At 47.2% G+C, this 23,604-nt stretch overlaps 1 protein-coding gene across 5 annotated transcripts in view; it reads left to right on the top strand.

Annotated features, from left to right (window-relative positions):
- Positions 1 to 21,105, top strand: part of LOC105075941 (scavenger receptor cysteine-rich domain-containing protein DMBT1) — a 76,037-nt gene extending 54,932 nt beyond the window's left edge. For all 5 annotated transcript variants that reach the window (XM_074373498.1, XM_074373496.1, XM_074373497.1 and 2 more), the window contains 16 exons: positions 1,837 to 1,878; positions 3,292 to 3,321; positions 3,801 to 3,954; positions 6,875 to 7,092; positions 8,614 to 8,646; positions 9,033 to 9,065; positions 9,227 to 9,265; positions 9,444 to 9,482; positions 9,962 to 10,000; positions 11,911 to 11,949; positions 12,464 to 12,502; positions 14,227 to 14,538; positions 16,266 to 16,298; positions 16,855 to 17,030; positions 19,399 to 19,781; positions 20,634 to 21,105. In XM_074373498.1, coding sequence (XP_074229599.1) covers positions 1,837 to 1,878; positions 3,292 to 3,321; positions 3,801 to 3,954; positions 6,875 to 7,092; positions 8,614 to 8,646; positions 9,033 to 9,065; positions 9,227 to 9,265; positions 9,444 to 9,482; positions 9,962 to 10,000; positions 11,911 to 11,949; positions 12,464 to 12,502; positions 14,227 to 14,538; positions 16,266 to 16,298; positions 16,855 to 17,030; positions 19,399 to 19,781; positions 20,634 to 20,925 — 1,901 coding nt within the window. In that variant the 3' untranslated portion in view covers positions 20,926 to 21,105. The remainder of the gene's footprint in view (positions 1 to 1,836; positions 1,879 to 3,291; positions 3,322 to 3,800; positions 3,955 to 6,874; positions 7,093 to 8,613; positions 8,647 to 9,032; positions 9,066 to 9,226; positions 9,266 to 9,443; positions 9,483 to 9,961; positions 10,001 to 11,910; positions 11,950 to 12,463; positions 12,503 to 14,226; positions 14,539 to 16,265; positions 16,299 to 16,854; positions 17,031 to 19,398; positions 19,782 to 20,633) is intronic.
- Positions 21,106 to 23,604: the final 2,499 nt, after the last annotated feature.

Raw genomic sequence — 23,604 nt, 5'->3', positions numbered from 1 at the left:
AGTAAAGGAATTTCTTATATATTTGACCTTCAAAGGCAGATTAGAGACCTTACTTGGAGAGGCTCAGTAAGGTCCACCATTTGAAGTCCAAGTCCATTCATTGGCTCAAGGTCATCATTTACTCATCCAGTAGTACTTACTGAGGTCCTCCTGTGCACTAGGCCCAGTTATAAGTGCTGAGGACACAGAAAACAGTATCGTGCTTTTTCCTCATGGAGTTTACAGGAGAGTGGATGTGGGTGAGTGAGGAAGGATCAGGGCACAAGACACAAGTAAATAAACAAGATGATTTGCATGTAGTGGTAAGGCTGGGAATACAGAACCAGGTGAGATGAAAGAGAGTGCCTGGGGTGGAGGATGTGCTACCGTGGATTGAACAGGAATGGACAGCTTTGCTTAGGAGGTGATGCGCAGTGAATGACCGTGAAAGGACATTCCAGGCGGAGAGTGGCAAAGGTAAAGGCTCTCAGGGAGAAAACAGTTAGACGTGTTGGAGAAACAGAAAGGCCAGTGTGGAAGAGCCTGTGGCGACAGTAGGAGAAACCCATCCCTAGGGGGTCTTCCAGAGACAGCAGGTAATTCCAGCTGGCCTGTTGGCCCAGAAATAGCCATTCCTTGGGGTTTTATGAAACCATAGACACCTTTGTGGTCCAGTACACCCTAGTGGCCAGGCACCTTTAACGGACTGTACCTACACTTATCCAAGCACTTGCACAAGTTGTGTCCAGAAAACACAGCTAGGAACCTATTTCTCCAGGAACCCAGGTTTGTGAGCCAGAGAACCACACAGCAAGATCTGCAGAAACCACAGTGTGCTGGGGCTGAGCACTGTGTTTTATATTCATGCTCCAATTGGCTTGTCACCACAGCCCTCTGAGATACATGCTGCTAGACAGTCCATTTTACAGATGAGGAAACTGAGGCCCAGGGAGGCGAAGTAACTTGTCAGAGGTTACACAACTGAGGACCAGTAGAGCTGGGATCCAAACCCACCTGTCTCACTCTTAAGCCTAACATATTATGGAATTAAGACAGCATTAAGGCTTTGCTGTTGCATTTATTTGCCTTAGCCACCAACATGGGAGATGGAAATCCTTCCTACTTAAACCCCAAAGTCAAAAATAAAATCCCACTTTGTTTAAAAGATGGACCAGAGCTGCGGCTGGTGGGCAGCTCAGGATGGTGCTCAGGACATGTGGAGGTCCTGCACCAGGGGTCCTGGGGCACCGTCTTTGACAACCTGTGGGACCTGAACGAGGCCAAGGTTGTGTGCCGACAGCTGGGGTGTGGACAGGCCATCACTGCCACTGGAAAGGCCCACTTCGGCCCAGGCTCTGGAGACATCCTGCTGGACAGCATTCAATGTTCAGGAAGCGAGAACCACCTTGGCCAGTGCCCTAGCTCTGGCTGGTCAGACCACAATTGTGGTCACCATCAGGATGCTGGCGTCATCTGCTCAGGTACATCTCCTCCCATGGCGGGTCCTTTCAGCCAGCAGCATCTCAGTGATGGAAGGAGTGTGTGCACAGAGCAGGGCCAGGGAAGCTAAGGATGGTGGCCTGACAGATGAGCGTGCCTTCAGCCAGGTTGACAGAGCATGCTGAGAGCTGGGCTCCATTGTGAACCCACACTCCAGGGCTGCACAACGTCAGGTCCTGTTCTCTGCAGCCTCTCCCAGGTTCAGAGCTGCTTCTGCAGAGTCTAAACAGGCCCTGCTCTCGCTTGTGTAACACGAAGCCTGCCTGCTTGAGGTCTGCCCACACTAGAAAACCATCACTTGTCTTCATAAAATTTAACTTAGATTTCCTAAACACATCTCTTTTTTAATCCATGCAGATGCTGGGGACCGGGCTCCAGATGTGATTTCTGCACCTCCAGGTAGGTCTGACACTGAATTTCCAATATCTCTGCAAAGTGAATAAGAAATTTAACCTCAGTTGTGACTGAGACACAGGTAGACAGTGACCTAGACATTAGAAGCACACAAGGAGGTTTTAAAATTCCTGCTGCCCAAGCTGCACCCCAGATCAGTCCCATCAGAGCCTCTGAGATCACACCCAGTCATCAGTAATATTGAAAACTCTCTGTGTGATTCCAACATGCAGCCAAGGTTGAGAACCAGTGACTTGGACAACCAGCTAAGAGTCACATTTCCCAAATGAAATGACATCCTGAAAGCTCCTCCCTGGACAGCAGAGCAAGGAGGGGAATGAAGGAAGGTGGTTCCATCATGTGGCTGAGAAGAGGGTTGGTATGGAGAGGGGAGGAAGGGGAGAGGTTTGCGCCTCAGGGATATGGATTAGAAGATGAAAACCTACGAGTCAGCAAAGATGCCTTGAATGTCGAACTCTCCCAGTGGGTCAGGAGCAGACTGGGGGTAGGAAGTGAAACCACTTGGGGCTCCTCTGTAGGCCAGCACAGCAGGAACAGAGAAAGGGGACACCTTCTTCAGGTAACCTACTCCAAGTCGATGTGCAGCAGTGACCCCCCAACTCAAGATTCCAGCTGATTATATCAGAGCACATGTGGTCCTGCCTCTCCAGGACTGGCTCTCAGCTGCCTGCTTCCCTGCCAGCTGGTGCCCTGGGCACCTCCCTCCAACTCCTCCCCAGACTTACCTAGTGATTACTGCCACTTTTTCCCCTCAGTAGGGTCCTGGATGTGGGGAAGGTCCAGGGTGCACCCTGCAGTGTTTGGGGGCCAGGCAAGGTGGCTAGTAGCTGTCCTTATCCTGGGCTGGCAGCACTATGCTGCATTTGGAGGGACACTAGTGGGGGCGTCTTACCTCAGTTCAGGTTCCGAGAGCGTCCCAAGTGGAAGTCGCCGCCCCTGGTATGGGTTGCAGAGGCGGGCCTGTGGGAAGAAGCCCATCTCACTTTATTGGAATACTTGTCCAACCTATCTTTCCCCACTGTGGTGCTCAGCTTTCCAGTTTCCAGCATTTGCAGCATTTTGGCATCTCTTAAATTTCTACTGACACAGTGGCATGCTCATAAGCCAAGTGATGTTACTGTGGGTGATGCCTCATGAGTGGTCATTCTCAGGACAACCCTTGGGTTGGAGGACCCAGAAAACCAATCATGTAACTTCATTGTCTGTGATTTCCTGGTAAATCACTGAGAGAAGGGGAGAGGCTGCCTCTCAGATCAGGGAGAAGAGAGGGAAGAGTTTGTTTACACTCTGCATTAAGACTCAAGAGTAGTGGCGGCTTCATTCATTTGTGCTTACATATAGGATGATTTTTATCATGCTAAGCTCTTGCCTGATTTTGTCTGGTTTTGATTTTTGCAGCTGCCATTTCTCAAGCACCTATCCCACAAGGTAACTCTCTTTCATTGAAAATATAACCTGTAAAGGATGGAATCGTGGTGATAGTTCATAAAAGGAGGACAGATGTCTCCTGTTCTGGCCTGAGGGGGAGGAGTTGGTGGGGCAGAGCCTTCGCAAGTGGTTGGATTGTCTACATCTCAGTTGAGCTGATTTGCATGCCAGGAAGCTGGGGAGACCATTGACGCCCTATCGCTGGACACCCCACACGTGCCACATCCATATCCACATTCATTTCCAGTCTAACCTGCAGTTTTAAGATTGTGTCTACCAGTTATACATCTCCCCTCCTCCCTTACTCCCTCTCAGGGGTATAGTCACCCATCCGCCAAGCCACAACTATGTCAACACCAGCACGGTCCTTTCCCTTTTGTGATTCACTGTTGAGCTTGGAATTCTGGATTCTATCCCTGGGGAAATGCCAGGGATGGGCCCAGAGAATCCAGCCCCAAGTCTCTTATCTGCTTTCACAGGAGGAAGTAACTCTTGTGGGGGAGTCATTTCAAGTCTCTTGGGCTCCTTCTCCAGTCCTTGGTATCCAACAAACTACCCCACCAATGTGGAGTGTGTCTGGGTGATACACCTGGCTGAGAAGTTCCTCATAGAGCTGACCATCCCCAGCCTGAAGTAAGCAACTTTGTCTTTCTCCACTTCAAAGGCCAGATGGGATTTGAATCCATGCCTTGCCCAAGAGGGCACCTTTCCAAGTTTCTGAGTCATTTCAGCCATTGTAGCAAGAACACAATGAACTGGGTAGCTTAATAAGCAGCAGCAGTTTACTTCTCACAGTCCTGCAGGCTGGAGAGTCCAGGACCAGCGTACCAGCACATTTGATGCCTGGTGAGGACCCATGCATGTCCTGGTTCCTAGGTGGTCGTCTTTCACCATGAGCTCGCTGGTGGGAGGGACAAGGGATCTTTCTCAGGCCTCTTTTATAGGGGCACTGATCCCATCATGAGGGCTCTGCCTCATGAACCAATCTCTTCCCAAAGGCCCCACCTCCTAATACCATCGTATTGGGGGTTAGGTATCAACACAGGAATTTTGAGAAGACACACACATTCAGCCAACAGCACGATGTGACAGATCCTTTCACACTTTAGGTGAAAATTGGTCAGCTGAGCTTGGGGAGTCTTATAATCACTGAGCCCAACTTCCTCTGCAATCGGAGAAGACCCCATGAACATCCTGACACCATCCCCAAGGGACCCACATGTGAAGACCTCACCCCTCCACTCACAGCCAGCTCCATTTGGGGCTCGCCTCTTCCTGCAGCTGAACTTAGATCTCATGTTCTCCATGACCATTTTCTGATCTTCAGTCTTCCCTCCGATGCTACACAAAACAAATCTGCTTCCTCTTCCCTTCAAGAATTTCTATCATGTTATTTCTAAGGTTTTTCTTTTACAGATCAAATAGCGTCAGTTCCCTTATTCCTCATATTATGTACATTGGGTTTCCTACTTCTTTCTCCAAACATCACCCATTTTTAAAGGAATTTATCCCATTTCAGTGCATATTCGTATGCACGTATATGTATTCATATTCACATACATATAGATGAGAAATTTTTTAATGAAAATACTACTTTTCCTGGTAACGTTTAACCCTGGTTTCATCTTTCTACACTGGGTCGCATCTGGGTCATCCTCTCTCCCTGACTTTGTCGCACAGTCTGTCCAGACCTCTCCCACTGCTTTCCATCTGTGTTCATTGGCCGCAGCAGTCCAGGATGTGAGTGGTTAAATGCTGCCTTCAAATGTAATGGGTAGGCAGCGGAGTGTTAGTTTTACATGATGCCTAAACTTCCTTTCAAGTGGGAAGGACGTGACTAGTGTTAAGCAGCTTTATGTATTACAAGCAAAACACATTTATTGTTTGTACATTCCACACCCATTTATTTGTTGAAAGCAATGTGAGAAGACTTGTTACCATATATTTCAAATCTGTGAACTTCATAGCTCTAACATTTTTCGGGGCACAGAGTAACATTTCATCACTTCTGGAAAATGGTTATTCCGAATAACTGTAATGACCCATACGTCCTGCAATCTCAAGGGAAGTATTCCAGTGGAAACGTTCTACAATCATTTCAGAGCACACAAACGAAAGACTGTTTAAGATGTCGCTTAGAGGTAGAGCTTAGTTGCTGATTTCTGGGTTTTGATGTTTTTAAGTCTAGATTTATCGATACTTGCTTTCTGTTTCTTAGGACATAAAGTTAGTTATTACTTGCTCCAGTAAATGTCAACTGGGAATGATTCTGCCTCCCCTCAGGACATTTGTTATGTCTGGAGACATGTCTCAGTTGGGAGCGCCATTGTCATATAGTGGGTGGAAGCCAGGGGTGCTGCTAAGATTCCTACAATTCACAAGACAGCCCCCGGCAGCAAAGAATTATCCATCCCCAGTGTCGATGGTGCTGAGACTGAGAAACCCACAGTGAAGGTGTAAGGTGTGCCCTGTAGTGTCACCTGTTACTACCACACTGTTGTCACATCACACACAGATGTTAGCACTTCTTCGTAATTTAAAAAGAAGTAATTTTGAGGCACTTGGCTCTTATTTCATTGGAAGAGATGTTTTCTGCAACAAACAGGTTTCCAAATTCAGTAGTCTGTGTACTAATGCCATTGTGCCCATTGTGTTATATGTTATGCAATGAGCATTTATAATGCCTGTGTCAGAGGCCACTCTTGTTCAGGTAAAACGTGCCTACCTCACGTTTTCACTGTGTTAGGTAAATGCTGATGTTCTTTAACATAGATTTATTGAGCCCACTTTCTGCGCAGGTCCTGGTCTAGCAATGGGTTTATAGTGCTGAAAAAGACAGATAAGATCTCTACTCTCATTGCGTTTGCATTCCAGATGGTACTTGAGAAAGCCAATAAGTCACTGGACGGTTTCAGTTAGTGATAAGTTGATAAGTGCTATGAAGATATACACACACACACATACTTGGTAACAAGATAGTGAAAGGCATGAAGACAGCTTTCGAGATACAATGCCAGGGACAGCATCTCTGATCACCGAGGTTAGATGGAACATGCAGGAAAAACACTTGATTTGAACTGAGCAGTTTGGGGCATTGGAGGGAAGAGTCCTACTCAGTAGGCCCTCAGAGCTTTGACAGCTGTCACCATATCTCCCTGCACTGGCTCTTGAGAGTTTCACTCAGTGAGACCCTAGTGGACACTTGCCACCACCCCAGGAAGTGGCAGAGTTTGAACGACAAGTCAGGAGACATCCTGGAGACACTCAAGGTAGAGGGAAAGACTGAAAGCCAGGATACCAGTTGGAGGTTCCTGAAACAGACCAGGCAAGAGGTGATGGGAGGCTGACTGACCGGGCCCAGTCCGAGTAGGGGAGGACAGGAGGGCAGATTCAGGCAGTACTTGAGGGGTGAAGTCCCCTAGTGAGATGTGTGGTTGGAAGGAAGGGCAGGGATGATGGCAGTTTCTGGCTGGGTGTGATGCAGGGTGTGATTTTTTGTAAGACGTTTCTGCAGATTATCTTGGGGAGCTTAGCTCTGCCTTTTCCGCCTCAGATTAGAGCACAGCCATGGGTGCCCTTATGACTTCATTGAAGTGTTTGATGGACGGCAAGTTGCCTCACTCTCCATGGGCAGATTTTGTGCTGGGACCAAGCTCACCTTCCTCTCCTCCTCAAACATCATGACTGCAGTGTTCAGAAGTGACGCCATGATCACCAGCACTGGGTTTTATGCTGTGTACAGCGCCATCCACCAGGATGAAAGGGAGAGTGGTAGGTATCCGAATGTGTGCCTTGGAGGGACATTAGATCCTTTCCCTTTAAGAGAGGAGATCTTTCTAAATCTGCCCTGCAGGCTCCACCCACACTACCAACACCCTGAGTGACATCCACACTGACACTAACAGGGCTGGCTGGCAGCCCGCCCCACCCCCTGCTCTGCCATTCACTGTCACCTTCCTCCACCAGAGCATCCTGGCTGAAGAGACAGATGGCCAAGCCTCACGTCTTGCCTTCGCTTTGTGTGTAGAAGAGAGATCCAAACAACAGACTCTGTCTTCTTTATAGGAAGGGAGAGTGCAGTCGGGCAAATCCTTCCGGAACAAAATCGTCTCAAACTACAACTACCAGCCCATCTGCTTCCAGCTGAATTCAATACAAAAACCATCCAGAACACTTACTATGCAGACCTCTTAGGTCCTGCAGCAAGATACGGGGAACATTCCAGAGCTCTCAGTGGATAAGGGTTAGGGTGACTGTAATTTATCCTTCAGTCGCAGTACTTTTGAGAATTTAAAAGGGACTTTAAAATAATTAACAGGCATAAAATAATACACCAGTCATGAACCAGGGCTATCCCTGGCACATCAGGACATAAGGCCGCCACACCTAGAGTCCAACTGCCTAACATGGGAAAAGGTGCCCATATTAGAATGTTTGGCATTCTCTGTCTGCACAGAAGGTCCTCGAGTGTGGGGACAGCACCACACCTCGGAGTCACACCACCCCCACCCCGAGCAGCCTCCGGGGAGGGAGAAGCCAGTTACGCAGGAAGGAGCCGTGGGCTTCAAGCCCTCTTAAGTCAAAGTCAGTGTGCCCTAAGGTAGTTTTCTTTCTTTTAAATTGTTGTGCTTGTAGAATGTTCCAGATCCTACTTTAAAAGTTGTGATGATCAAATAGAGGCTTTGTATCACCAGGCAGCCCTTTCCTGGGTGGACATGCCATGGTGCTGGTGACAGTCCACTGTCTTCTCAGTAGGACTAGGGGCCAGTGTCCAGAGAGTGTTAAACACATGCCAGGCTCTGTGCTAAGGCCAGTGCTTCCAGGCTCTCGCTGACTCCACAGTCGCGAGTAAAGTGAAGGCCGTCGGCATCCACGGTTACTGACAAAGCAGCAGAGTGCGTCTAGGATCACACACAGGCCCGGGCTCCACGGTGCTGTGTGAAAGGCTGGCCTCAGCTCTGCGGCTAAAGTTCCTCAGCCCCATAACAGGCCAAAAGCAAGTAAATGCCATGTTTTCCGTTTGCTTTCAGTTTTGGCGCTTCCAGCAATTAGATGAGCCATCAGGAGACTGGAAGGCAGAGGGTGCCCCCTCACCCTGTAGGCACTGACTGGGCTGCCAGTCTCTCACCAGCATGGGTGGGTTTTGATACTTCACTCCCAGCTGCCCAGAACAGAATGTTTCTGATCCTTAAAAAAACAAACAAACAAACAAACAAAAACTTGATTTCCTTTTCTGACTTTTGTGGCATCTTACTCAATCCATCTCTTGTTCTCTTTTCTGTCTTGGAGCAGATACCGATGACAGTCGGAAAGTAGAACCAACAGGTACTGTTCTTGCATGCATTTCAACCCGTTGCCAGGTCCCTGAAATAAGCAAATCCTAGCTACTCTCTAACCCTGTAATTGGGTCACAGTCCAATTAAATTACCTGTTGTCAGTTAACGAGCAGTGCAACCCATTAGCATTGGCAAAATGATGGAGCTGAGGGGAGCAGCAATGGGTGGGGAGAGAGATCAGGGGGAAGGAAAATTCAGGAGTAAAGGGTGACCTGGGGACACTGGGGGACTGGAGATGCCCACCATAGCTCCTGTCCGGAAAGTAGGAAGACAAGCCAGGCCAGTCGTGCCGTTTTTACATCTCCCGTGTCTTGTAGAAGCATGTATGCCTGATAACAGCTGTCTTACTGCTGCCTTGTTTTTGTCCATCTGCAGTGTCAGTCTCAACCACTGTGACCACCGCACCAGGTAAAACGCTGTCTGCCATCCTGTAAGTGCCTCTTCGAGTTCCATTTATCAGACTAGGTTGTTCCACAGATATTTTGTCCCCAGCACAGCCTCAGTGAAAAACAGAAACCCAGGAGTCTTCTCCACTGGTATTTAAATTTTGTCTTCTCTCTTTTCTATAGCTGTCTCTTCAGCCTCAATGGAAAGGACCTCTCTACCTGGTAAAGGCTCTCTCATTATGGCGTTTCAATGAATGAGACTAGCTTCTTACTTAGCATGTTCTATTTAAAAACATGAGCCCATGTGGTCATTAGACCACAAAGTAGACCTCAATGAAAAGACACATGGAAACATTTTTTTCTCTCATTTTTAAGCGTCCTATTTTCTTTGCTTGTACAGATGTAGCTTCAACCTCAGCAGAAGTGGACACCCCTTCTGGTAATGTTTTCTGCCTGTCACATTTCTTACGTTAAATACGGTCAACTCTCCCTCTATCTGTTTAACAAATGAACATATATGCTGAATATTTTGTCTACAGAATAAGCCCCCATATAAACAGAAGTCCCAGCAGTCTTTTCACAGAAATTTAGCCTCCTGTTCTCCTAACTCATCCTCAGACACAGGAGTGGTCCCTCCGCTGCGGAACACCTTCTGCTTGTTGCACTGGTCTTTATCATGTGCGTGAGAGAGGCGAGGGCTGGGGTCCACACTGCCACCGGCTCGGTGGTGTGTGTGATGTTTCAGGTGATTCTGTGGCCCGTCCAGCACACCCAGATGCACCCACTAGAGACCCAGCTTGTGATAGCATTGGTGCTTTTCATTCACTTTTCTGTCCACCCGCACTCACTGTGGCTGAAAAACAATTCCATTTTCTTTCCCCTAATGTCAGAGTTTGATTCTTCTTTGTTTGTTTGCAGATACAACTCCCACTTCAAGCGAAGCACCTTCCTCACCAGGTACCTCTCTGCCCTTTTCAGTAGCTCTGGTGAGGACTTTCTGAAAAAGCCCAGCCCATCAAGCACTTGCCCACCCAGAGTAAACCCTTCCTGTTTCCCCAGCAGAGATTGGGAGAGAGGGGAGGGGAGGCTGGGGAGGCTCCAGGCCACTCCCCCATCACTGGTGATGGTTCTGACGTGGTGAAGGCAGATCTGGGCACACGGTAAATAGGCCAAAATAGCATCACATGTCAACCCTGGGGGAGACCTTAGCAATGACCCACCCCACTGGTTCCCAAGTATTCCTGTGCAAGTGAATGGCCTGGAGAACTTACCAAAATGCAGAGTCTGATTCAGTGGCTCCAGGTAGAGCCTGAATTCTGCATCTCTCACAGGCTGCCAAGTGATGCCCATGCTCTTGGTCATGGACCACATTCGACGAGTAAGCTGCTAAACCACAACCCTTGTTTTGGAGGCAAATGAGGCCCAGAGAAGGAAGAGGCTTGCTCTAAGTTCACTGTCTTAGTCAGCTAGTGCTGCCATGACACCACAGGCCGCATGGCATAAACAACAGAAATTTATTTTCTCACAATTTGGGAGATGAGAAGTCCCAGATCAAGGTGACAGCAGTGTCGATGTCTGCTGAGGGCTCTTCCTTTGGGTTAGAGAGGGCCTCCTCCCACTGTGTGCTCCTGGGGCCCTAGCTCAGTGTATGCTAGCGGAGACAGAGAGGGCGCTGGTGTGTCTTCTTGTAAGGACACTGATCCTGTCGGATCAGGGCCACAACTTTATGACCTTATTTAACCTAATTACTTCCTTAGAGGCCCTGTCTCCAAACGCAGCCATGCTGGGGGTTAGGGCTTCAGCATATGAATTTCGAGGGGACACAGTGCCGTCTGTAGCAGTCACAGAGCTAGCGCAAGGCAAGGCTGGGTCTCTCACTCACATCCAAGGTTCTCTGTTCTCAGGCTTTGCTGATAAATCCATCTATATGATTCTCCCCAAACCCCTGATCTTTTTGAGGCCTGCTGCTCTCTTCTATTTAATTTAATTTTTTTTCAATTCCTGGTTCCATTGAAGACATTTGAGGTAAGACTCAATGAAACCAAAGTTTAGGGCTTTCTTTTCACTTATATTGAGTTTTACCTGCCACCCTTCCTGCCTCCCATCCTCCCTCCATCCTTCACTTCCCTCTTTCCCTGCTCCCACTGAGACTCCACTTGTGAAGGATTCCTTCATTTGTGATTCTCTCTGGCTTTTGATATCACGTAAGGTGAGCTTTTCTTTGTAGACCTGGTTGATGCTCCCTGGGTTGCTTTGCACACAGATGAGACAGCACTCACACATTTTACTTCCTTTATGAAAGCATGACAGCCAAAACCACTTCCTGCAGGAAGTGCCTCTTGGAGCATGAGGACAGATATGATGGCCATTGAACCATTACCTTCCTTCCTCCTCATCCTTAACTCACCTCATCAAGCCCAAAGTGAATGTGAGCCCCACGTCGTATGCCCCAGAAAGGCAGAGGGTGTAGGAAGAGTGTACGCGTTGAGGCCTCACAGATTCGTACTGTTGATGACCTGGACCTGGAATACAATTTCTCTCCATCATGACACCTTCATCTCTAAAATAGCATTAACACTTACCTGGCACATGTGTTGTAAGGATTAGAGATGCAAATTACGTGAAACATTGTAGATGCCCATAACGGGAACTGTTCAACTACCTTGTGGAAGACCAACTTCTCATTTATCATTTCTCCCCTGAATGTGAAAATCCACAAGACAAATAAGCAGGGTGGATTCTCTTATACGCAGCTCGTGGAACAGGCTTGTTGTCATAAACTTACAGTTCTACAGTGTAAAATGTCATGAAGTCAGATGTTAATACTTGCTTTTCACTGGAAAAAAAAAAATTTTTTTTTTTGGCAGCCACAGATCTTATTCCAACAGAAGTGACACCATCACCTGGTAATGATCATATGACTGTTGCTAGATTAGCCCTTAGTTTTACGGTAATTTGTACACCATACTCTATCAGAAAAGTCCACTGTTACTTTTCTTACCTTGCTTCCTTCTGTATATTTTCATATGAAATTACACTTCCCAGACATGATCTTTCTCTTACCTAAAAATATTTCTGGAATCTGACTTGGTTTTCTTCATTTTCAGCCCCTGTAAAAATCGAATGCTTTTAAATTCTTCCTTTCAAAAATTCAGTACATTTATAAAGCTGCTTTTCTGACCATTTAATAACAATAGTTGATTTTGGAGAATAAACAGCACACAATACCACCTGTTATATTTTGAAGCCAAGAAAATAAAACTTAATAGACTGCTTTCTGCACCCAAACCAAAGGAGAAACCTAAACAAAAGCATTAGTGTCTAAACTCAGAGGAGATGTTTGGTTCTTTTTTGGCTTTGAATATAAATATGTGACTTCGAGGGTCTGCATTCTTTAAGCTTGGTTTTTCTTTTTTACAGTTTCAATTTCAGTTGCTGAAAAAATGGCCCCTTTACCTGGTAATTTTTGTTTGTTTCTAAGCACTAAAATGATCATATCATTAATACTGTTAAGATTGTGTTTCTTTTTCATTCAGATTTCCTACTCTTTACAGAAAACTTTTATAGCTTTTAGGTGTATATGTGCAGACAGAGATGTGTGCGCACAGACACTTTTGGGGGTTGGAAGCTCCTAATTCACCTCCTGAGGCCTCACTCAGGAGATATATGCCTTTATTCATAGTTCAGATAAGAATGGTTATCTTTCTTCTGGTACCACAGCAACAAATTAGATGAGGAGAGACGCTGAGGCCATCCTGGCCCAGGATATTTCAGTTTCAGAGAAACTGACGCCAGGGGTGCCTCTTATCATTCACTGAGCATCTTCTATGTGCCGAGCAGAGCAGGAAATTGAAAAATACTCTCTAGCAGCCAATTTATATGAAGATAAATAATTTTACACATTATGTTGGCACCACCCACATAAGATAGGCTTTATTTTTTAAATTACTTTTATTTTTAAAATCACCTTTTTTGAAGTATAATTATAAACAATAAATTTCACACATCTGTGAGTTTTGTCCAATGTATGCAACTGTGTAACCACCACCACGGTCAAGATCTAGGGCATTTCCATCACCCCAGAAAGTAGTGCCCTCCTTCACCCCTTGCAGTAAAGCCCTTCCACTTGCCCCAGCAACCACTGACCTGTTTTTTGTCACTGTGGACTAGGTTTGTTTTTCTAGAATCTCATATAAATGAAATCAAATCATTGTGCTCTTTTGCTGACTTCTTTTGCTCAACAAATTGTTTTTGAGATTTGTCCAGGTGGTTCCATATATTGGTAACTTTATTTCTTTTTTTCCCTTAGTAATGTTCCATCATGTGGATATACCACAATTTATTTATCCATTCTCCTGTGGATGGACATTTGGATTATTTCCAGTTTTTGTCTATTGTTGAGAATTCTGCTATATGCAAATCTTTCTGTGGACATATGTTTTCATTTATCTTGAGTAAATACCTAGGAATGAAACAGCTAGGTTACATAATATAGGGTTTTTTTTTTAATTATTGAGATATAATTGATATGTAACATTAGTTTCAGGTATCAACATAATGATTTAACATTATATATATATGGAATGATCACAATAATTCTATTTAACATCCATCATCAAACATAGCTATAATTTTTTTCTTGAGATGAGAACTTTAAAGATCTCACTTAGCAACTTTGAAGTACGCAATACAGTATTATTAACTATAGTCACCATGGTGTATGTTATTACATCCCCCGGACTGACTGACTTTAGTACTGGAAATTTGTACCCATAGAGTTCTTACAGTTATAATGTTGACTTTATTCATCAAGAATAAAAGAAATTTCATTGGATGAATTTGTTTTGGTGAGTCAGGGCAGTGCCATATTTTAGAACAATTGTCTAAGCAAAGATTTCTGGGGGTGGGGGGTGCCTCTTTTGTTTGGTTTTCTTTGGGTTTTTAGTATTTTTATTTAAAGATTAAGTTCTTGAGTATCCGGAAAATTAGGCTGCCTACAATGGCCATTCCTTGAGAGACTCGGTTAATAAAGGTTTTACTTTCGAGGAAAGAGTGAGTGTGACAGAGAGGAAGGTAGGGGGAGAGGGAGAGAAAACAGACATAGAACTCATTTCAGTGTTTTTTTTCTATTGCAAATGGCAAGTGACACCGGAGATGCTGACTCGCTTTCTTGCCTCCCGCAGACCCGCCCCTGCGCCTGGCAGGCGGGCGCAGCCGCTGCGAGGGCAGGGTTGAGGTCCGGCACCAGGGCGTGTGGGGCACGGTGTGCGACGATCGCTGGAACATCAAGAACGCCCGCGTCGTGTGCCGCGTCCTGGGCTGCGGGCGCGCGCTGGGCGCCCCGGGGCGCGGCAGCTTCGGCGCGGGCTCCGGGCCCATCCTGCTGGACAACGTGCGCTGTGCGGGCACCGAGGATGCGCTGGAGCGCTGCGCCCACGCGGGCTGGGCTCGGCACAACTGCCATCACGGGGAGGATGCGGGCGTGGTCTGCGCAGGTACCCGAGCTCCCCCCAGCTGAGGCCAGGCCCTCCCTGGGGTGTTCCTAAGGCTCCGTCCCTTTTGGTCTCTCCAAGCATTCCTAAGGTTCAAAGTAACACCTCGAGGAATTTCAGATTGGCAAAGGCCCCAGATTCTAAGATAACAAGGGCGTATTTGTTATATAACCGTTGTGGTAAATGTTTTAATCATACAGGCGTGGTATTTTATTAACCAGTTCTAATTCCAATTCAGCGCAATAATTGTCCAGAAATACAGCTAAAAGATTATGAGGCCAAAGAAAGGAGCAGCAGTGTAATAAAATGATGACGGCCACACTCATGTTTGTGTTCCCGCATGAGGGTGGCATCTCAGCTTTGAACCCTGGGCTGGTTCCTTCGTATTGGTTTTATAAAAGTTGCTGCCTTTTTAATCGACTGCCATTTTCAACTACCCCTCCTCCAGGCCTTTGCTGGAAGGGGATGGAAACGTGTCATTTGTTAAAAAAAAAAAAAAATTAAGGAAGGAAAAAAAAAACATTGCATTTGTTTGGGAAAAAAAAAAAAGACAGAGCTAGAACTTGCTATCAGTAAGACTTGCCTGCCTCCCTTCAACCTCTGACAAGGCCAGCAAGGGCACAGTGCTAGACAGACTCTCTTTTCCACCTTGACCTGGTCCTCAGAAGTCAGACCCTGCCCTGTCCTGGGTTCCCCTGGTGTGCCTCTCATCTCATATTCAGCATATACCTGGAATAGTTTTTATCACCAAATATGTGTCTTGGCATTCTGAGGCTGACTTCCTTCTGTGTGGAGTTGTACTTCCTTATATCTGTCCTAAATTTACCCACAGAAATCTCATGGCGTGATGGAATTCTAAGATTAGGTGAACAAGTCTAAGCTAACCTTATCTCTTCCATTCTTAGTTTTCTACCAGTCAATACAAGGGATCATTGCTGTTCATTTTACCTTTATGGGGGAGTTACTCTTGTTTTGCATAGAAATGGGGCCCAAATAGAAAAGCTCTCTGAGACCCTTTGAGACAAACATTAATCCCACAGAGCTGTGGAGTGTGAGTCTGCCTGGGATTATGGGGTCCTTATCTTCCAGATCCTCACTTTTACTGTCTCATTCCTCTTGCTGCCGGGGGCCCCACTGAAAATGGTAATTCATTTTCCATTCTTGGATTATACACCAACGGGTTTCCATTTCATCATGTGCAGCAAGCAAAGGACCAGTGGTCTGGGGCTGACAGTGTCTGCAGGGCCGAGTGAATCTGGCTGGCCGTGCTTGCTGGCCTGGGCCCCCGCCCTGGGTTACTCTCTTGCTTTGCTTCCGGGTCGGGAGGCCTTTGATAGCCACAGACCGCATAGTCCCCAGCCTGAGCTGCCAAGCATGCCATGTGCATAGGAGGGGACACCACGCAGCGTTCACCCATGTGACAGTGTTTATAACCTGCAAAGCCCTGTATTTACTGTTCTCTTGCTCCAACAGATCTTGGTATTGATGACACCATATTCTCAACACTGCATCACACATTTCAGAACCCCTCCCTCCAGCTCCATCAGGAGGCCCTGAGCCCGCCCTTCCTTTGCCTTGCCCTGGAGTATTTTCATGCCATCATGCTCCAGCTTTAAGAGCTGAATCAAAGGAGCCCATTTGCCTACCATTCAAGTCTCTTGCTGGCTACATTGCCCCCTCCCAGTGCATCTGCACAGCTGACATTTGCTTTTCCTTGTCTCCCCTACCAGGTCCAGCTGACTCTGTTGTACCCAAGGACAATGGTAAAGTCTTCCCCTCTCCTGGGTGTGAGGCTATGGAAAGGGGAGCTAAGAGAGCCACTGTCAGGGGAAGAACAGGCTGTGAGGGGGGCCAGCTCCTGTGTCTTCTCTGAGATCTCTTGTATTTCCATCCTCTTGCTGAGCTTTAGGAAGTTGGGGAAGAAGCTCCTTTGTACCCTGCGCCTCGGCTTCCACTCTCTTTTTCCACCCTACCTCTCATACAAAGGTCCAAAGAGACACATGTTCAGGCTCAGGTGTTCTCAACATGTGAAACGAACTATCCTTTAAATCCTCAGAAGGGGCTCTGACTCAGGGCCCACGGGACATATGCTGTGGGTAGGATTCCCCACGGACATGTTGTGACTTTTGGAAAGGTGGAGGGGATATAGATAAAGAAAGTCAAGTTGATGGTAAGGGGTGATGAGAGCTGAGCTAGCCCCAACGTAGGGCACTGTCCGTGGTACTTTTAGAAAGTAAACACTCAGACCCCTGAGTACACTGCATGTCCAGTGTACCAGGTTCTCTTTGTGAGTTTCTCCCCATCCTCCTCCTCCTGCAGCCCAGCTCTCCTGCCTGCCTCACCTCTTCCAAGTCGTCATTGACCGAGGCTACCTCCGGAGGCTGGGCTACTCCTCCTGGGACATCCATTTAAATGATGAGCTGTGTCGCCCCCAACTCACAGGGCGCTACCTGATCTTCAACATTCCCTATGGCCACTGTGGCACCATCCGACAGGTATGAATCTGACAAGGTGGTGGTACCCTTTTGTGGATGGAGGTCAAAAAGAGAAGTTTGGAAAATTCAACCACCTGTTAAAAACCTGAGCAGAGACAGAGGAAAGGCATAAGCTGTGACTTTGTTTCTGAGTTCAGTGAGACTTGGAGCAGCTCACTAATTTGTCTGAAGCTTTCCTTCTTTTGGGGAATTTGGGATACATTCTGAGTTTGGAATACATAGTAACAAGTGTAGACGGCTGATGGACTAATGTATGGGTTGATAGATAGGTGCTGTTCTCTTAGCTGCAAAGCCAAAGCACTTTTCACAACATGCTTCTCTATTCAGCATTAGTGCACACCTACCATGTGCAAGCTATGGTGCTGGGAATGGGGGAAGACAGTCTCACTCCCGTGTTTATAACCAAGTAGGGAGCTATATTTCCCAATCTGGAAAGCAAATAACAGGACGTTTATATGTAATTGAATGTATATGTCTATTTCACTTTCCTTAACCACCTGCTTATTTCACAAAATAATATCATTGAAGTTAAGGAAACAAGTATACTAAATATATAGGAAGAATGTATATAACCACAAAATTGTTTTGGTCTATACATTTAATAATGTAACTTGTTCCAAAGCAAGATCCCCATGCCATTCATCTATTCTTTCACAACCCTATTTAGACAAATGCCAAAACACACACACACACACACACACACACAAAACACTTGGTATTGTTGGAGGTTGAATTTATTCAAATGGTCTGCATGATGGCAAATAACCAATTCAGCTCCATACTTCACACTTTGTCTGTTTGGTTGTGCAGACCACAGTCATTCTTATCCTCTTTGCTCTAAAAATTCTACCTTTTATCTCAGAGGTTTCTGCCCCAGGAGCCACGCTGGAAGCCCTCCTGTGTCTGGGAGAAGAGTAGCCCCCAGATGCTTCCAGGCCATCGGGGAGGACCCTGCACTGTCCTCTCTGGCCCTGGCTGGGCAGCTCCCCCAGCAAACCTCATGTGCTGACCACAGTGCTGGGGCCAGAGGACATAGCAAGTCAGGAACCACCTGCAGCCCCAGGCCACCCACAGGGGAAACACTGTCACCAAAATGTCCTGTGTCTGATTTCAGACTCTATAAATGAGCAACCTTCTAGGTGCTGAGGACACAGCAGCCAACAAGACTGACAGGGCCCCAGCTCTGTGGCTCTTACATTCAAGAAAGGGGAGATGGGCCCCGAATAAACACACAAACAAGTCCTTTACAGTGAAAAGGGCTAAGAAGGCAATCAAACAAGGAAGGGGATAGAAATTGCTTTGGGGTGGAAGGAAGCCACTTTGAATAGGGTGGCCAAGGAGCTGAAGCCTGAATAAGGAGATGGAGCAGGTGCAGAGGAGCAGGAGGAGGGCTCAATGCAGGGCGTCAGCCAGTGCGGAGGCCCCGAGGCAGCAGCCCGCTTGGAGGGCCTGCAGGAGAGACTCAGGCCGGGGAACAGTGGGAAGCCCAAAGTCCTGGTTAGAAGGGGGCAGGGCCACCTGGTCTGGAGTTTAGCTTTCCTTCTAAGCTGTGCCTTCTCCATGAAGGTGACACCACCCTCAAGGGATAGAAGAGATATTGGTTCTTGTGGGGGAAAAGAAAAGAAAAGAAGAGAAGAGAAGAGAAAAGAAAAAAGAAAAGGCAGACCAGGGAGAAACACTGCTCTAAGCTGACAGGGCAGACCTTGGCAGGTTTCAAGGCAGAGTGTCACTAGATCTGAGTCACACAGGCCGAGGCTTCCTTGAACAAACGTCCCTGGGAAGGATGACATACTGGGCTGTGGGATGAGGCTGCCGGGGCAGTGGCCCCCTGTTCGTCAGCCTTCAGTGCCCCCTTGGCCCCTTTAAATCACATTGGGTTTGAAGGAGCAAGGCTGAGGGCGAAGGTCAGCAAAGCAAAGCCCACAGCTCACAGGGAGTCAGGTCTAGTCTGGGTCAAGAGCAAGGAGGAGCCAGAAGAGAGGATAAGAGCTTGGATGGGGGATGGTCAGTGGTGGCCTGAGAACACCAGGGGCAGAGGAGTGGAATGTGTGAAGGGATGGGGCAGCCAGCACGGACTCCCACCCCACCTCATATCCCACAGCTTGGTCCTCACAGGAGGGAAGGAGGGAGCCCAGGCTTACACACTGGGGGATCTCTACATGTACCCCAAACTCCAAGAAGCAAGGACATTGCATCACCCCATCATGGCCTTAGGTACCAGAGAGGTCAGGCCCAAGGCCTCCTGCCCTCTAGCTTGTCAGCAAGCTGGCATCTAGCAGGGGGCATGAAGGGGAGATCTCTGCTCCTGAAAGAAGTGTTAGGTAGGAAGCCAGGGGCACTGGCCACCAACTCTCTTCTCTTCTCCCAGGAAAGCCTCGGCTCCCTCAGCTACTCCAACTCCGTCAGAGGCCGGACACGGGGCCATCCCGGCCGAGTCACTGTGCGGCACAAGGTGCCTCAGCTCAAGTTCACCTGCAGGGTGGACGGCCAGTCAGCAGTTGAAATCATCCCTGGGGCTGACATCCCAAGGGAGGGTGCCAGCTATGATGTGTCCATATCATTCCTCGAGTTGCCCATGTCCCAGCATACTGGGAGCAGGGGGCCCTACTACGCCAGCCAGAAGAAAGAGGTCTTCCTCCAGGCCACACTCCACAGTGCCAATCCCAGCCTGAGGCTCTTTGTGGATACCTGTGTGGCTTCTCCAGACCCTGGTGATTTTACAACTGTCAAATATGATTTGATCCGGCAAGGGTAAGGAAAGTGGAAGACCCTCTCTGTTTGACCATTCTATTTATGTCGCATTTCTTTGGGGGACCTGTGTCTTCACAAGTGTAGTCCTAAATCATAACATTGTGCAAAGAGTCTTCATCATGCCCCAGAGACAAAGGCTGGGCCCTCACCTACCCTTTGATCCCAGGTGGGGACAGATAGTTACAGGAAGTCTGGACAACTTCCCTTGAAGAAGGAAGGGGTCCTGGGCAGAGCCCGTGCTGTCTCGGACTCTGCTGTCCCATCTCACTCTTTCATATCTGTGCCTCCCTTACCTTCTCTTAAGTTTTATGACTGTATTGCATTCCCCATTCCACAGGGCATCTGGCCTACGTGGAGGGGCTTGTGGGTTATCCTGGGCTAAGCTCCTTTATTATTTATTCCAGCTCCTTTGGTTGAACAAAGGATTTGTCAAGTTAGAATTCTGCCTTTATCGCTCCTTTGTCCCCTGACAGGGGCTAAATGCTATGGATGGGTAACTGGCAACCAGTGTGAAGACAACAAAAACTTATCACTTACTGAAGGCAGCTTCAGAGCAGTGGGAGCCACAGCAGCCTAAAGCCCATGAGAAGCATCATGGCGCCTATTTCCAAAAGCTAGGGGAGGGGCAAGAGGCAGCTGCTGGTTTCAATCCCCAGTACTTGAATTAAAAAATAAAAATTAAAAATAAAGGCGACAAAATGACATAGAACTATTTTTTTAAAAAAGTAGGTAGTGGGAAGAACTCCATTTGGAATTCAGAGGTCTGGGTGCAAGCCTGATTATTTGAGCCAGAATTAATTCACACTATGCTTTAAGTTAATCCTCTTGGCCTGGGGTTTTTGTTCCCATCAGGTGCATCAAAGACAATACTTATGTCAACCTCCGTTCCCACCAGAAGAACGTAGCCCAGTTCAAGTTCAACGTGTTCAGCTTTCTCACCAGCTACGATGTGATCTATCTGCAGTGTAAGGTCGCTGTGTGCAAAGTGGGGGACCGCTCCTCCCACTGCTCCCAGGGCTGTGCAGAGTGGGGTAAGAGGGGCACAGGCCCCCTGGAGGCCACAGAAGAGCAGACTGAGCATTTCCAAACGGTGGGGCCACTGGAAATCCACAAAGGAACTGATCAAAGAAGGACCCTTGTGTGATTTCTCCAAGTTTCACATGAATCTGTTAGGAATTAGAAGCAAAGTCTTTTTCTCTTCAGCAAAGTAGTAAGTTTGACAAATTTGAGTCTGTCCAGGTAGAGACAGGTAAAAAAAATAACTAAAAAGGTTCTCTCTGAGGTTTGTTGCTAAATAAATCATCTCTGATTTCTAAACTTCTAAGGATGTCACTCTCTTTGTAGCTAAAAGTGTTGTGTTTTCTAATTCTTCACCGTCAAGAACTTGATCATTGTCTTAAACTGTACAAAATGTTAAGACAGTTCTCTCTCGGTACCACATTGCCAACCTGAAGATTTTTTTAATCTCCTTAATGTTCAGATGCTAGTCAGTGAATCTTTTTGATCCTGTCCTTTTGGTGATGTGAGAATTTATTTTCAGATCTTGCCAAGGGTCTTATGAAGAATAAACTAGTGTCTTTCAGAAAGTCACTGCTCTTTTTTTTTAAACTCTAATAATTGGTCAGTTGAATCAAACATGTCATTTACTCATTGTCTTTTACTAAAACAAGCTTGATTTTCCTATTTCAAAGGGAACAAATTGGGCTGTGGCCCTGGTGATTTGGGGTTAAACTTGCAAATGAGAGTCTGAATCACAATCACAAGAACCACTCAGACTGCTCTGTGAGCTACCAGTCTGTTTCTCGGGCCCTCAAAGCATTACAGAAAGACTAAAAAGCACATAAAGAAAGACTAGCATATTTCCACATCCTCCCAGAAAAGAAGGGCAGCACCCACTTTATCTCATCTCTGTATCTTACAGGAAGAGGCCTGTGCTAGACTCAGTACCCTCAAAGTTGTCTTTAAAGAAACAGACTTGGACATCGCCAGAATTTTTGGTTTGTTTTTCAAGAAATATACAGTAGCAGTATTTAAAATATGAACCCTCAATCCAGGAAACTGTTCCCATGCTTGTCGATAAATAGCATGTATGAGGTAAGACTACAGTATTGTCAGTTCCCCCAGGGAGGAGGGCAGGGTATGGTGGGGCCTGGGAGCGAACCCCAGAGTGCTGAGAGCTGAAAATCCGACAGGTGACCTGAGAAGGGACATTGTCTCTGAAGGGAGACATGTCAGTTTCAGTACAAGCATGCCCTTCACCAACAACTGTCTTGGTAAAAGTTCCCTGTGTGTATGTAGTAGAAGTTGATGAAATGTAATTACTGGTCAACTTCATGAAGATGGCATCTTTATATCAAGCGTAAGCTATCTGTCATGAGTAGCTTCATCCATAGTCACATGAAACAGTGATTTTAGCATCTGTCATCTGTTTCTTACAAGTGCTTCAAATGAAGAAAAAAATTTTTTTCCAAATTACTATGAGCAGCTAGTTTCTACTTTCAGAAGTTCATCTGCCCATTAACTACCCATCCGAATCATGCTGAGGAAGTGGGAGGCTAACAGCTTCCAAAATGGCTTTTAGCAAATCCCTAATGAGAAAAGTATTGACAATGAAAAGACTGAATTTTTAAGAATAAATAAATGAGTCGAATGAACTTCTAGTTCTGGCTCTCCAGGTGTACTTCAACAGATGGGAGCCAGGAAGCCGCCCTTTCCAAAAGCACTGAGGTGATTCTTAGGAACGGTGAAGGCGGTGGGGGAGATGGCACAGGATCAGAGGAAAAATAAAGTGCAGATTCCCGTTCAGTTTTGGAGAATTTCAGACCCTTAAAGTCCAGAGAGCCTGAAGCAAGCAAATTAAAGTCCCTCAGGCACTACATTTTGCAGATGATAGAAAGGAATCCTGGTGTCCAAGGTGAGACCGGTGCTGCAGTGGCAAGGCCAGCACCTGTGACATTGAGAAGCTGTGCTCATAAGGACCTTGGACAGTCAGCGAGGTCCCTGCATGGCTCCACCCAGTTCCTGTCAGCTGGGAGACTTCTGGGGCTGGCCATGTACCAGGTGGGGACTGGGCATCCTGGTGTGAGAGCGAGCAGGGCACATGCAAATACAGTGGGGACCCTTCTTATTATTAAGGGCCGCTCACTCTCGGCTGTGTCCAGATTCCCACTCCTGACTCCACCCCGGGCTTTTCTCCTCTCCCTCGCTCCTATGGACGTGACCCTCTAACTCCCTGAACCACCATCACTGAATGAGAGACCTCATGACACTCCCCTGAGAGGGAGGGAGCCCGGGCTTAGCGGTCAGGATACAAGCATGGTTCACACCCCTGGCCTCAGGATCTCAGGATGCCGGACCGGTGGGGTCAGCGTATCTTATGTTACATAATCTTCAACGTCACTTTTGCAAGCTCCCATTTCATGTCAAGGAAACTGAGGCTCAGAGAGATTAAGAAACTTCCCCAATGGCACTAGCTTGTGAAAGGCAGAGTTGGATTTGAACCAAGTCTCCCTGGCTCCACAGCCCACATGTTATACACACTCTAGCAGAGAAGTGTCTCAACGACCCCTTGCTCCATGCTGCCTCCCTCAAGGACCCTTCGATATCTGGACTTCAGGCATACTCCCCATGTAAGGAACGTGGTTGCATAGGGCCTCCCGGATGGTGGGTGCTGCGCCGCCCATTGGGTGGGGTTCAGAGGGAAATGGGCTGTGTGCTCATAGGCCTGCTGGCGACAAGAGAAAACTGAGGCACACATGAACTTCTAAGATGAGGCCGGAAGCAGTAGATGCCAGGAGAGGGAGAAAGTGCTCCAGAACTCAAG

This window comes from Camelus bactrianus, chromosome 11 (assembly GCF_048773025.1).
Source record: "Camelus bactrianus isolate YW-2024 breed Bactrian camel chromosome 11, ASM4877302v1, whole genome shotgun sequence".
Lineage (NCBI taxonomy): Eukaryota > Metazoa > Chordata > Mammalia > Artiodactyla > Camelidae > Camelus > Camelus bactrianus.
This window is presented reverse-complemented; position numbering and strand designations above follow the sequence as displayed.